General features: G+C 52.5%; 1 protein-coding gene across 2 annotated transcripts; it reads right to left on the minus strand.

Annotated features, from left to right (window-relative positions):
- Positions 1-5,743: 5,743 nt before the first annotated feature.
- TBX22 (T-box transcription factor 22) lies at positions 5,744-11,668 on the minus strand. Of its 2 annotated transcripts, none has more exons than XM_088538447.1 (8): positions 11,539-11,668; positions 11,334-11,460; positions 10,854-10,955; positions 9,792-9,966; positions 9,259-9,423; positions 9,116-9,180; positions 8,951-9,036; positions 5,744-6,354 (listed from the first exon to the last, which is right to left on the minus strand). In XM_088538447.1, the coding sequence occupies exons 1-8, from the start codon at positions 11,666-11,668 to the stop codon at positions 5,744-5,746; spliced, it is 1,461 nt and encodes a 486-aa protein (XP_088394573.1). The 2 variants fall into 2 exon arrangements, with proteins under 2 accessions (XP_088394573.1, XP_088394572.1); XM_088538446.1 differs by having other exon boundaries at positions 11,334-11,483; positions 11,535-11,668.
- Between the last annotated feature and the right edge of the window lie 248 nt (positions 11,669-11,916).

Here is an 11,916-nt window from a genome sequence, read left to right on the forward strand (position 1 = left end):
TGGAGGCCCTGTTTTATTTGCAGACCTGACTCAAAGCAGATGGACCTGTCCAGGATCACTCACACAGGTGAGCTGAATTGGGCTGATTAGCTGTTAAGTGCTCCCAGCTGCTGGGTAAGGCCTGGAGGAAATTGTTGGAGCTGGGACCCGGCTTGGAGAGGAGATCTGAAACAAGTGCCAAGAAGGTAAAAAGCGAATTTCTCCAAAAAGTTGTTTTCTTGAATTCTGAAAGAGCAAGGCTTTTCAAGTAACAGAAACTGTTTGAAAACCTCTTTAGTGCATCTTGTAGATCTTCGGGCTTCAGCAAGCTAGAAACTGTCTTGAACCCCTGTCCCCATCTCTGGTTTTGTTCAGGACCTACCTCTTTTAGGCAGTGATACCTTTCTGGGGGTGTCTCTGCTACCGTGTGTGTTTTCCCCTCCAGAAATGTCTTCAGTTTCACTGGCCAGTGTGTGTCATTTGCTTGATAAGCTTAAAGGATCTTTCACAAAACTTGACCTACTTATTTTGCTAACCCACTGCAATAAATATCCTTGGTGTTTTAGGATAAGCAGTCAACGTCACATGAAAGGAAAGTGTTTGGTGCGTGGAAGTAGATGCCAGGTCCTTCTTGGGAATGTCACCAAGGGGGCTAGAGGAGAAGTAGATTTTTAAATAAGTATAAAATTTAGAAACTACACATGCTCAGTGAGAGTGAAGCTCTGCTAAGCATGACAAGCTTGCAGCGTAATACCCAACATCTGCAGATATTCTCCCAGCTGCTCTAATTCTCAGCAACTTGAGGAGCTACATCCAGGCTGCCCTACACCAGATTCGACTCCACTGGCTCCAGGATCTGCCCAGGTGAAACACAGATGGAATGGGGCACCCTGAGCTTGAATCCCAAAACACAAATCAAGGGGTGACTTAGTTACTCCCACCTCCAAGAAATGGTTCATAGCCCGACAGAGAGCGGGAGGTGCTGAATTCGCAGCGTGGCTCCCGTGGGACATCTCCAAGCCAACGTCATCGCCAGCCAATGGGGAAATGACCCATGGGTCGCCCTGCTTTTCTTCCATGAAGTTTACAGTATATTTGCACAATGTTATTTCCCAGGTTAATATATTAAATGTGTATTTTGGTGATTTTTCTTGCTCGGTGATGAAAATACTGCTCGGTCTCTCCCATTCTCAGGCTGATATGGAGTGGTTGGACATGGATAAAACGTGCTGTGTCTTTCAGTAAATGCACAGCAATTATACAAAGCGATTTAAAAACTATTCATTGAAATGCTGGATCTTTTGTCTAGTTTTTCCATCCATATTTTAAAGAATCGCTGCGTATCATGTGTATTCCCAGAGACAAACACTCGCAAAGAAGAGGGAAGAACACGTCAATACGGTGCAGCCATCTGTTTCCAATAGTATATGTTTACATATTAATGTGCAATACAAATTTGTAAACATGAACATTTGAAACGTTTGTAGGAACTGATACTGGCCTTTCCCCCGTCTATGACTTTATTGGAACAGCATGGCCAGCGTGGCCGAGCCGCACATGCGAGTTGTTTCCATACTGGATCCATTTCAACTGTTCCCTGTGCTTATTTGTTCTGCTCCGCGTTGCTATCCAGTCCTGCCTTGTTTTGCATAATTGTGATACAAATTATCATCTAATTACAGCCCAAACCTCAGAAGATCAAATATAGAGCAGGGCCCTTCTATAAGAACAACTACATCCCCTGCGCTCAGCCAACTTTCAGCTTCTCCGATGGATGTATTATGTTTGGAGGAAATTGGATAGCAAGTGGTGCTTTGATTAAAAGCCCTGTTTAGGGGTTTTTTGTCTGCTTGGTTTTTAGATCAGCCTTGTGATTTCCCAACAAGGATCCTGTCTCGTGGCATGGCGTGGAACGCAGCGCGGTGCCCTTTGCCAAGTGCCACAAAGGCGGACGGTGTTTCTGAGCAGTGTCGGACTTCTCCCTGGAATGGCCAAATGGTCCAGACTTTTGAGTAAGGTTGGGCTTTTAGGCAATTTGGGGCTATTTTCCCCCTGTTCCCATTTAAAAAGCACACAAACATTGATTTTATACTTCACGAAGTCTAGAAAACCAAGGATTTGTGTCACAGGTTTCCAAACAATCTTACTGGGAGGAACTGCAAAGCAGTGCAAAATGTGCTTTTATTTTATACGCACATGGGCCTTCTTGAAATATTTACCCCCTTTTCCCCAGCCTCATATTTACTCAATAACGACATATTCCTCAGTGGGGGTGGTGGCTTCCCTGCCTGTGCTCCGCGCTCGCTTCCCACCAGGAGCAGTTTTTCCAAGCATCCCTAGGAGGGAGCCTGCAAGTTACCAATTATTTTGAGCACAGTCTGTCTCTTATAAGCAGAACCATCTATATCATAGCACTAGAGACTCAGCCAAGTTACCGCTGGGGCTATTGAAAGCTCCTATTTGTCAAAGACTTTTCCCATTTGCCAAAACAGCCTCCTTGCCCTCCCAACATCTCCTGAACAGCCTGTGAAATGTGAGCCTGAGGTCTGAACGCTCGGTCACGTTCTGCCTGATGGTAGGAGCATGCGTGGAGCAAGATGTGGTGGTAGGAGAAGTCCAAGCGTGGAAGTTGTTAATCTCCTCCTCAGTCTCAGGTGTGTAAAAAGAAGCATTTTGAGCTGTGAACACTAAAAAATAAAAAAGAGAAAAGACTACAGTGGGTTTGGGCTGTGAGGTCTGTGTGCTGGCAAGGAAAGCTCTGCTTCCTCCTCCACCTCTGCCAACCTAAACCAGGAATATTCCCACTGCAGCTAGGGCTCTGGAGGCAGCAACCAGGATGGGGAAAATCACACCTCAAATTTAAACCTTGTATGGAAATACTGAGGTCTTGTGGATGGAACCTACTCAACTTTTCCATCTTCACAAGCCTGATGGTTTTATGTTTATGTGAGAGACGAAGCCCTCTCTGGGCACCTCTCTGGTGTGCAGACATCTCCCCAGGCTTCCTCCTCCTACATCCTGCTGGACCAAGGCCAGCGTGCTGTGACATTGGGCAGCTCTGGCCTGGTCTAATGTGACAATGCAGAGAGCAGGACAGAGACCTGGGACACACTAAGGCTATTTTTTTCTCCCGTAAAGAACCACCAAAATATTTTGCACAGGAAAACCAATGAAAAATAATGAAACTGGGGTAAATGCAAATAACCCATATTTAACCTATAGTGACTCATATAGTGCTTTCTCTAGCATGCAAAGTTGCGTTTATACTTCTGTGTAATCCACACTTTACTTTGGGCCGGACTATTAAATCTTGGTGGAGCTCGATGCTGGAAGCCAGGACTAAGGAGACTCATCACGCGGCGCGGCTGCGCCGTGGCCAAGCTCCGAGCGCCTTTTCCAGGACAGCGTGAACAGAGTTTGGCTCCTCCCAGGCTTGACATCACTTAACAAAACTGCTGAATTCAGCTGAAACAGCTTTCAATTGCCACGAGTTGGCCAGCGGCTTCATCACCTCAAATCGACTCACCGGAGCTGCGTGGACCCAGCAAAATAAGCTCAGCTCTGAGCTCAGCATCCCTGTTTCCTTTTCCTCCTTGCCAAGGGAGACAGACACATCTACCCCACCAGGTTCTCTGGGGTTCTCTGAGCCATCACAGTGCAATGGGGTTGGTCAAATGTTGCATTTCCAGCTTCATACAGAAAGTTACAGGAAAAACAGATTTGAAAATACCTGTTTTGTTTGCAAGCATTCCCTGAATTGAAATGGGGTGGTTCTGTTAACTAAAGATTTTTTCCAGGTTCAGCAGATGGGATTTCTTAGATTTGAATCTAGATTAGATTCATCACAGTCATCATAAATCATCATAAAATCATCTATACTGAAGACATCTAATCTTATTTGGTCAGTTTTAACCTGACAAACACAGATTCGCTGGATAACCCAACCCTGACCACCAGGTCGGGATTATTTTATACATCTGTCCCTTTTTGGAGAACTGGGAGTCACCTGCTGCATCCATCCCCCAGCAGAGCCTGCTCTGCAAGAGCCCCTTGAAGCAGCCTGGAGTGGGCGAGATCTTCAGGCACCCTCGTGAGATCTGCCCCAACGGGCAAAGTCCATCCCAGCATCCGCACCGGGATCACCTGTGGGATCTGACCTGCCTCGAGTGATGGATGGTGGCTTGGAAATAAGTACTGCCAAATGAAAAAAAAAAAAGTTTCATTTTTATAATAAAAATAGCGAGATGATAAGCTGCTAAGAAACAAGAGGAGAAAACAGGTTTGTTCATTTGCACAGCTGTACGGCGCGGAACGAGGCAACGGCTGCCCCTGTCCTGTGCTGCTGTCCCAGGGGAACCAGGAATGCACAAGTCAGCCAGGGAAATCAGCCCTGGCTGATTTCTAGCAAAGTCTCGTGAAAAAGTGTGACTTTTGTTATTTTAACAGCTTTTGATACCACTATTTTTTGCCCTTAATCTGTTGTCTGTTGTGGATGAAAGCGAAACCAGAGCTTCAACACAGATTTCCTTTCCTAAACCTACAATTATTCCCTCTCTCGGGCTATTTTATGTTTCCAAATAAGGGATTCACTTATCCTGACCTCAAAATGCGACTGCTTCCAGCTGATCATTATTTGCAAATCTCTGTCTTGTGTCAAGTAATAAAATTGGCTTCAGGTAGGGACCAAGCACTGGTCAAATAAAGAATAAAATCTGCATCCCACTTTATTGCTAGTTACATTGTGCCCTTGGGAGCTAGAGATTATTTACAGGAATAACAAGAATATCCATGGGTTATAATAAGACTAACAGAACTTTTCGAAGGGATTTAAGATCCCCAGCGTCAGAGCTGTAGTCCTCAGGAAGCAATAGATGTTCCCCCTCGGATCGGCTCCAGGGGCTGTCCAGGATCTCCTGCTCCACCCGTGAGGCTCAGGATGTGGATGTGACCTCTGTGGCAGCCTCCTGACAGCGCTGAGCAGGAGGAACACAGGACAGACCCCCTATCCAGGTCACAGTGTGGGCACAATGTGACTTTGTGCCATCCATCCATCCTGTTCCAACTCCATTGGTGCCTCCTTGTGCTGCCTCCTGGAAGCACAGGAATACGAGGGCTCCTTGGGCATCCTTGCACCGGGCTCCATGGTCTTCTAGCCCGTCTTTCTTTACCTCGGCATCAGGTACTTGAATTTATAGCCCTGCTCTGATGGCTGAGCCATCTGGACCCTGAAGCAGCCAGGCGCTTTCATGCTTTTAATGAGGACCCATTAAAGTCCAGGGAACTTGAGAACGTGCTCAAGCACTTGGCCAAACGCGCTTCTTCAGCCAGCTTGAGGTGTCCAATAGTCTCATTAAAATCAGTTGGACGAATCAAGCAGGGCGAGCTTGGCGGCTGCAAGCTACGACTGCTGCCAACGAAAGGAAAACCAGATAGGAACTTTGGGGAAAAATATCTGGAGAGATGGATACTTCTGTGATCCCACTTAGAGTGCAAATACTATGAAGGTGACTGTACAGCTTGCGCTTAACCCTCACCAGTTACTTAAATAAGTGTTCACCAAAGGTATCACTTCATTGTGGGTCATCTCATGTCCTTCACACTTCCAACCACACTTGCAAGCTTGCCCACAAAAAAAGTTCAATGCCTGGATAGGTCAATCCCGAGTCCTGAAGTATTTTAGAGCTGGTAATTGGCAGGCCCTCAGTAATGAATGAAGAAAGGGCTTGCTTTACAAGCCAACGCTTAGCAATATTACATAGGTCCATTAAAGGCAATGGTTAATTGTCGGGTGCCAGCTGGAGTGATTACATCGGCCGTCTCGGAAAAGCGTGGGAATGCTGTCACTCACCTTGACATGGCTTGCTGCACTCATCAGTCTGGTGGGCACAGAAAAGTTATAACCGTACAAGCCATATGGAGGATGTAAAGAACAATTAAGTGCTTCCCGAGCAATGGGACTTGATGGGAAAACGTTTCCAGATGCCTGTAATCCATACAGCACTTGACTATCAGAACTGGCGGCTTGTAGGCACTGCCCATTTAGGTCTTCGTTTTTCCCGTTCTTCAGGCTTGTTATGCCGAGGGAAGAGAGTTTGGGCGCATCCACCACAAAGTGGGGTAAAACGGGCGGGTTGGCGCCTCCCAGTTTCTCGGGGCTGGGGAGCACGAGAGGCTGAGGTCTCAGGAAGCTCGTGGGGCAGATCTTGTAGCAGAGGGGCAGGCCGAGGCCGTGCAGGAAGGCGTCGGGAGCCGGCACGCCGATGCCGCTCGCCGGGACGTGGAACGCGGGAGGTGAGCAGGACGGGGACAGCAAGGAGCTCAGAGGGGACGGCGTCCCAGCGCTGGAGGCCACGGGCGAAGCGCTGGAGCTGCCACCTAGGAAGGAGAAGGGAAATTGTCAAGGCGATGTTCACAAGCAAGAACCCATCAGGGGACTCCCGACCTCCCTGCAGCACGTATCCATCCAAACACGAATCCTGGAAAAAGGGAAGAGCTATCCATAATAATGTACTAATGTATTAATTGGCACTTGTCTAAGAAAAAATATCCCTGCATGACTAATCCCATTAGCTTCTCCGGGACAACTACCAGGTTTGGGTCCACACAGACCGTGACCTGCCCAGCTAAAACTTTCTCCTGTTATACACCCACCGCCAGTATTTTAACTTCCCTATTTTTCTTGCAAATTATTGGCAGCTTTTCTCCCTTGCATATAGGAACAAAAGAATACATTCAGCCCAACGGGAACTTTTTGCACCTTCCTGTTCAAAACGCACTGAGAGCTGAGGCAGCTGAGGAGGTTTCAATGCGGACATCGCTTGAACAGTCTTCTTTCTTAAGTGAATCAATGCAGACGCTCTCAATTTGGGAGGAAAGCAGCTTGTTTCAGGCACGCGAGCGCTCTCGAGGCTGCTCGGGAGCCGCTTCCCGGCTCCTCCGAGCGCGGCAGCCGCTCCGGCGCGGGAAGGGTGCGCTGCAGCCCCCATCCCTCATGCTAAACAGATGCGATTTTAATCTAGCTCCGTTAAAGGGACACATGCCCCTGATTCACATTCATTAACTCATTCTTTTAGAGGTTTTTTTCATCTTATTTTCAATGTTCCTTTTTTTTTTTACACCTTGTTTTGTCCGTGTCTGGGAAAAGTAAGGAGGGGGAAGCAAGTTTGATTTCACTCTGTGTTTTCTGTATTCACACTTAGTCCAAAATGCTGTGCAATCTGCTCCGATTATAAGATGTAGAGTTTACTCCAGTCGGAGTAACAGACTCGAGTTCGTGAGTGCATTCAACTTAAACCACAAGAAAGTTTTGGGCAGGGGGCAAGTTAGTTTTGCTCACAAACTCGCAGCAATCCGTCCATTCATCCCACAGGTTCGGGAAAGAGACAACAGCTTTTTGCAGTATTTGCTGTATCTGTTTGCCGTAATGCTGGGGAGTTTTACAGACTTTCCAGTCCCACCCGCTCCCCGCTGATGCCAGCAGCTGTTTTAATGGGGACACTGGGAGGAGCGGGATCCTGCTGCACTCCAAATCGCATCCCAAATTCCCGCTGGCATTACAGGACTTTTTGGTGATGCAAAGCGAGGAGATCAAGGCAGTATTCGTAAGTGCAAGGCAGCGAGGCAATTCCCCCACAGCCACCTACATTCACGTCCTGTCCACAGACTCTTTAGCGGGAATATTCCCTATTTCCATCTAGGAAATGGAGATCATGGCAGAGAAGACAGCTCAAACAGCAATTGCAGAAATATAAAATATACGAAGGCTAGAAATATCCAAAAATACCAATTCCCGGTATTTTTATTAGATTTAAAACCCTGAGCGTGTCACTGAATTTGTCTCCATCACTCAGCAGAATGCTCTCGCTTTGTTTTAATTTGGTCTCAGTTAGGGAGCTGCAGCATTTCTGCCTTTCAGCTTTTCTTCAGAAACACTGTCTTATTTTTAGTAGGAATGGAGACTTCGTTGTATTTATATTATTTCAGGAAATTGACCCTTAAGAAAAATAGCAGCTCTGTGGAGCCCAGCAAAAAAATCCCTCAGAACGGCTGGTGTTTTGGAAGCTGCATCTGTCAGTCCTGCTCCGTGTCCGTCTGTCCCTCACCCCCACCTCGCAGCCTCCCAAACAGGTTCAAAAGTAGCATTTTACAGGAGGCCTCTTCTGAAAAAATGTAGCTACCTTTGCAACCGATAAACCCCTGAATTTCTCTCACATCGTTACAAGTCTTGTTTTACCCCTTTATATTTCTACTCTTGTACATGTATTCCTCTCTTTACTCTTGTAAAATGAGGAATATTTTTCTGGAGAGACAGGAAAAATTATGGATAACTTAATAGAAATGCATTTGAAAAGATCTTAATGTGCATGAGAGCTGGACTGGTAGCTTTAAATGATAGCTCTCCAGTGCACAAATGCACCACTACCTTCTCCCTGGCACTGTGAGCAGGCAGTTTGGAGGTAAGATACATATATTTTTTTTTTCTAAAAATGCACTATAAAATCCGCACAAAGCAGTTGGAGGGGGAGAAATTTCATTAGCTTTTCCATCTTCCCTGTGTTTCCGTGCAGTCAAATGGGCTGCTACATCCCCAACAGGAGGTTTCTTTTCGCTGGATGTCGCTTTGGAGGGGACTCTGGAAAGCGCCATTTGCCGCAGCGTGGACAGAGATGAAACACGAGCGCGACCGCTCCAGGTCTGCTCCGAACAAAACTTTTGGGGCTCCCAGTGCCCCTCTCCATCCCCAAACCACCCCCGCGCTCCTCCACCGAGCCCTCCGCACAGCACTGCTCCCAGAGCGATTTTTACTCCAGGTTTTTCCTTATTTTTTTTCTTGCCTTTTTTTCCCCAACCTCCCCTGTCTTTCCCCCCGCTCCTTTTCGTATCGGCCGCAGCCCCAGCACGGGACACCGGCCGCCCCTTGGCCCTCTTTTCTCCGCGCCGCTTTCAAGCAGAAGCCCCCGGCTCTTCCTACCCGGGCTCTCGGCGCCGAAGGGCTGGAAGTCGAGGGCGAGGGGGGGTCTCCAGGGCAGCGTCTCCAGCAGCCCGTCCAAAACGCCCCTGCGGAGCGAGAACGCGCTGGGGGGGAGGGGGGCCGCTCCGCGGCCGCGCGAGGGCCGCGCGGAGCCGCCGCTGTTACCTGTTGCGGCCGGGGTCGCGGAAGCCCTTGGCGAAGGGGTTTCTGTCGATTTTCAGCTTGGTGATCTGGAAAAAAAAGGGTGGGAAGCGGGAGTCGGAGGGCGCGGGTCGGAAGGCGCGGGGCCGCGCGGGGCCGCGCGGTACCTGCTGGTTCTGGTAGGCGGTCACCGTGGTGAACTCGGTCTCGCCGAAGGAGAAGGTGCGGACGCCGGCGGCCGGCAGCGCCCGCAGCGGCGCCCCGTCGGGCCGCCCGTCGCGGGCGATAACGTGCACGCGGGGCCGGTACTTGTGCATGGACTGCAGGATGATCTGCGCGGCGCGGAGCCGTGAGCGCCGCCCCGACGGCCGCCCGGCACCGGCACCGGCGGTCGCCCCGGCCCGGCATCGGCACTGGCTCCGGTTTCTACGGCCACCCCGGCCCGGTCCCGTTACCGGCTCCGACAGCCGACCCGGCGCGGCCCCGATCCCGGCCCCGACGGCCATCCCGGCCCGGCCCCGGCACAGGCACTGGCCCCGACGGCCGCACAGAACCGGGATAGACACCGACCCCAACGGCCGCCCACGCCCGGCACCGGCTCTAGCCCCTGCCCCGGCTCCGGTTCCGATGGCCGCCGGACCGGGCCCTAGCCCAACGGCCGCTCCGGCCCCTCCACCCCCGCGTTGCACCCGCCACCTACGTGTCCCTTGTCGTCCATGTCGTTGTTGGTGAGCTTGACGCGGTCGAAGCTGATGACCTGGCGCATCCACGTCTCCCCCGAGCACGGCGAGTCGGGGTGCACGTAGAGGCGCGGCGCGGGGCCCGCGTGCTCCGTGCTCCCCGCCACCATCCACTGCGAGCTGTGGTACACGTACCTGCGGCGCCGGCCGCGCTGCAGCGGCCCGCGCAGCTCCGCGGAGACCCGCGGAGCCTCGCGAGCCCCTTGGAGCCCCTAGCAGCCCCACAGAGTCCCGCACAGCCCCACGGAGCCCCGCACAGCCCCACAGAGCCCCGAGCAGCTTCGCGGAGCTCCGAGTAGCCCCACAAGCCCCGCGCAGCCCCACAGAGCCCCGCACAGCCCCGAGCAGCTCCGCGGAGCCCCGCACAGCCCCACAGAGCCCCGAGCAGTTCCGCGGAGCCCCGAGTAGCCCCACAAGCCCCGCGCAGCTCCAAGGAGCCCCCGCAGCCCCACGGAGCCCCGTGGAGCCTCACGAGCACCGCGCAGCCCCGCGCAGCGCCCCGGCCCTGCCTGCGCCCGCGGGGCTGCCGGGTCCATCCCGCGCACTGAGCCCTGGGGTGCGCGTGTGCGTATGGACACATATACACGCTACCGGGTGCACCTATGAATCCTGCTTTTGTGCGTATGCACCTGGTGCACTATATGTGCATATGCGCTCTGTGTTTGTTATGCAAGTATATCAGATGCAGCTATATAAACACATCTGCGTTCCGTATTTTACATGTTTCCTCTCATGCATTATATACATCTGCATTCCGTGTACTATATACAATTTCTCATGTGTGCTGTATTTTAGATATACTTCTTTCAGGTGCAGCTATATAGACATGTGCATTCTGTATAACATCTATACATACCGCAGATGCAGATATATAGAAATGAGAGCTGTATTTTCATGTATGTGCACGTGTGCGGTGCAGCAGGGCGGCAGCTGCGCTCCCGCGTGCGGGTCCCCGTGGGTCCGTGCAAGCTCCGCGGTGGCACGGGCTGCACCGGGGGGCTGCGGTGGCCCCCGGCCCCTACCTGTATCTCTTGGAGTCCACGGGCACCACGTCGATGGCGAGGCTGTACTGGCTGCGCGGCTCCAGCCCCTTCACCCGCACCCGCACCGAGGGGAACATGCGCCTGCGGGCACCGCGCAGCGCTCAGCGCGCCGGGGACGTGGCTTGGGGGACGGGGACGGGGAGGTCCGTGGCAAAAGGTAACGTTTTAAAGGTGAAAAGGGGTTGAAAACCGAAATGGGCACAAAAAAAAAAAAAAAAAAAAAAAAAAAAAGAGAGAGAGAAAGAAGAAAAAAGAAAGAAAGAAAAAGAAAGGGGAAAAAACACCCCCCTTAAAACAATACACACGAACAAACCGACAACGCCAGTGAATTAAAAAAAAATAAAAAAAGGACGAGGAACGCGGGAGCCTTTTCGTAGGGAAGGGGCAGGGACGGGCGGGCGCAGCTCGGTCGGGGGCCGCGGCGCGGGCAGGGGAGGCCACCCCCGAGGGCGCCGCTACCTGCCCGCCTTGGTGATGATCATCTCGGTGCCGATGTCGTGGAACCTCCTCCAGAGCTCGGCGCCCTGCAGCTCCACCTGCACCTCGCCGCCCGCCTCCCGGCTCTCCGCCGCCTTGGGCCGCTTCTCTGCGGGGACACGGACGGGGCGGCTCGGGGCGGGGGGGGCTGCGCCCCGGGCCCCGCCGCCGTCGGGCCGGTACCAACCCGCATCCTGCGGCGGGCGGCTCTGGGCGCCGTCGGGCTCCTCGTCGCGGCCGTCGGGCCCCTTCCTCTTGGCCGCTCTCCCCACGAGCGCCTCCACGGAGAAGGCGTGAGCGCGGGGGCTGAGCGCCATCCCCCGCCGGCCGCCCCCCCGGGGCCGCGCAGCCTCCGCGGGGCTCAGGCGGCCGTCGGGGCTCCGCGCGGCCGCTCCATCCGCCCCGGCCGCTCCCGTCGAGGGGCAGCGAGCACCGCTCGCTGCCGGCCGAGCCGAGAGGCGGCCGCAGCCTCCGCTGTTTGTTTTGGAAAGCGGTGGGAGCAGAAGGAACCGGGAGTGACATTTCGTAGGGCTGCAAGGGGGGGCGGAGGGGAGGGGAAAGGGAA

The sequence above is a fragment of the Tinamus guttatus genome, unplaced genomic scaffold (genome assembly GCF_059628265.1).
Source record: "Tinamus guttatus ecotype Peru unplaced genomic scaffold, ASM5962826v1 Tinamus_guttatus_pri_ptg001087l, whole genome shotgun sequence".
Taxonomy (NCBI): domain Eukaryota; kingdom Metazoa; phylum Chordata; class Aves; order Tinamiformes; family Tinamidae; genus Tinamus; species Tinamus guttatus.

Excerpts from the sequence above, each read along its gene's own strand:
- TBX22 (XM_088538446.1), bottom strand. The coding sequence starts at position 11,668 with ATGGCGCTCAGCCCCCGCGCTCACGCCTTCTCCGTGGAGGCGCTCGTG. Across the intron at positions 11,484-11,534 it reads CCGCCGCAGGATGCGGGTTG|CCGCCCCGTCCGTGTCCCCG; the intron begins GTACCGGCCCGA and ends CCCCGCCCCGAG. Across the intron at positions 9,037-9,115 it reads CGCGACCCCGGCCGCAACAG|GGGCGTTTTGGACGGGCTGC; the intron begins GTAACAGCGGCG and ends CTCGCTCCGCAG.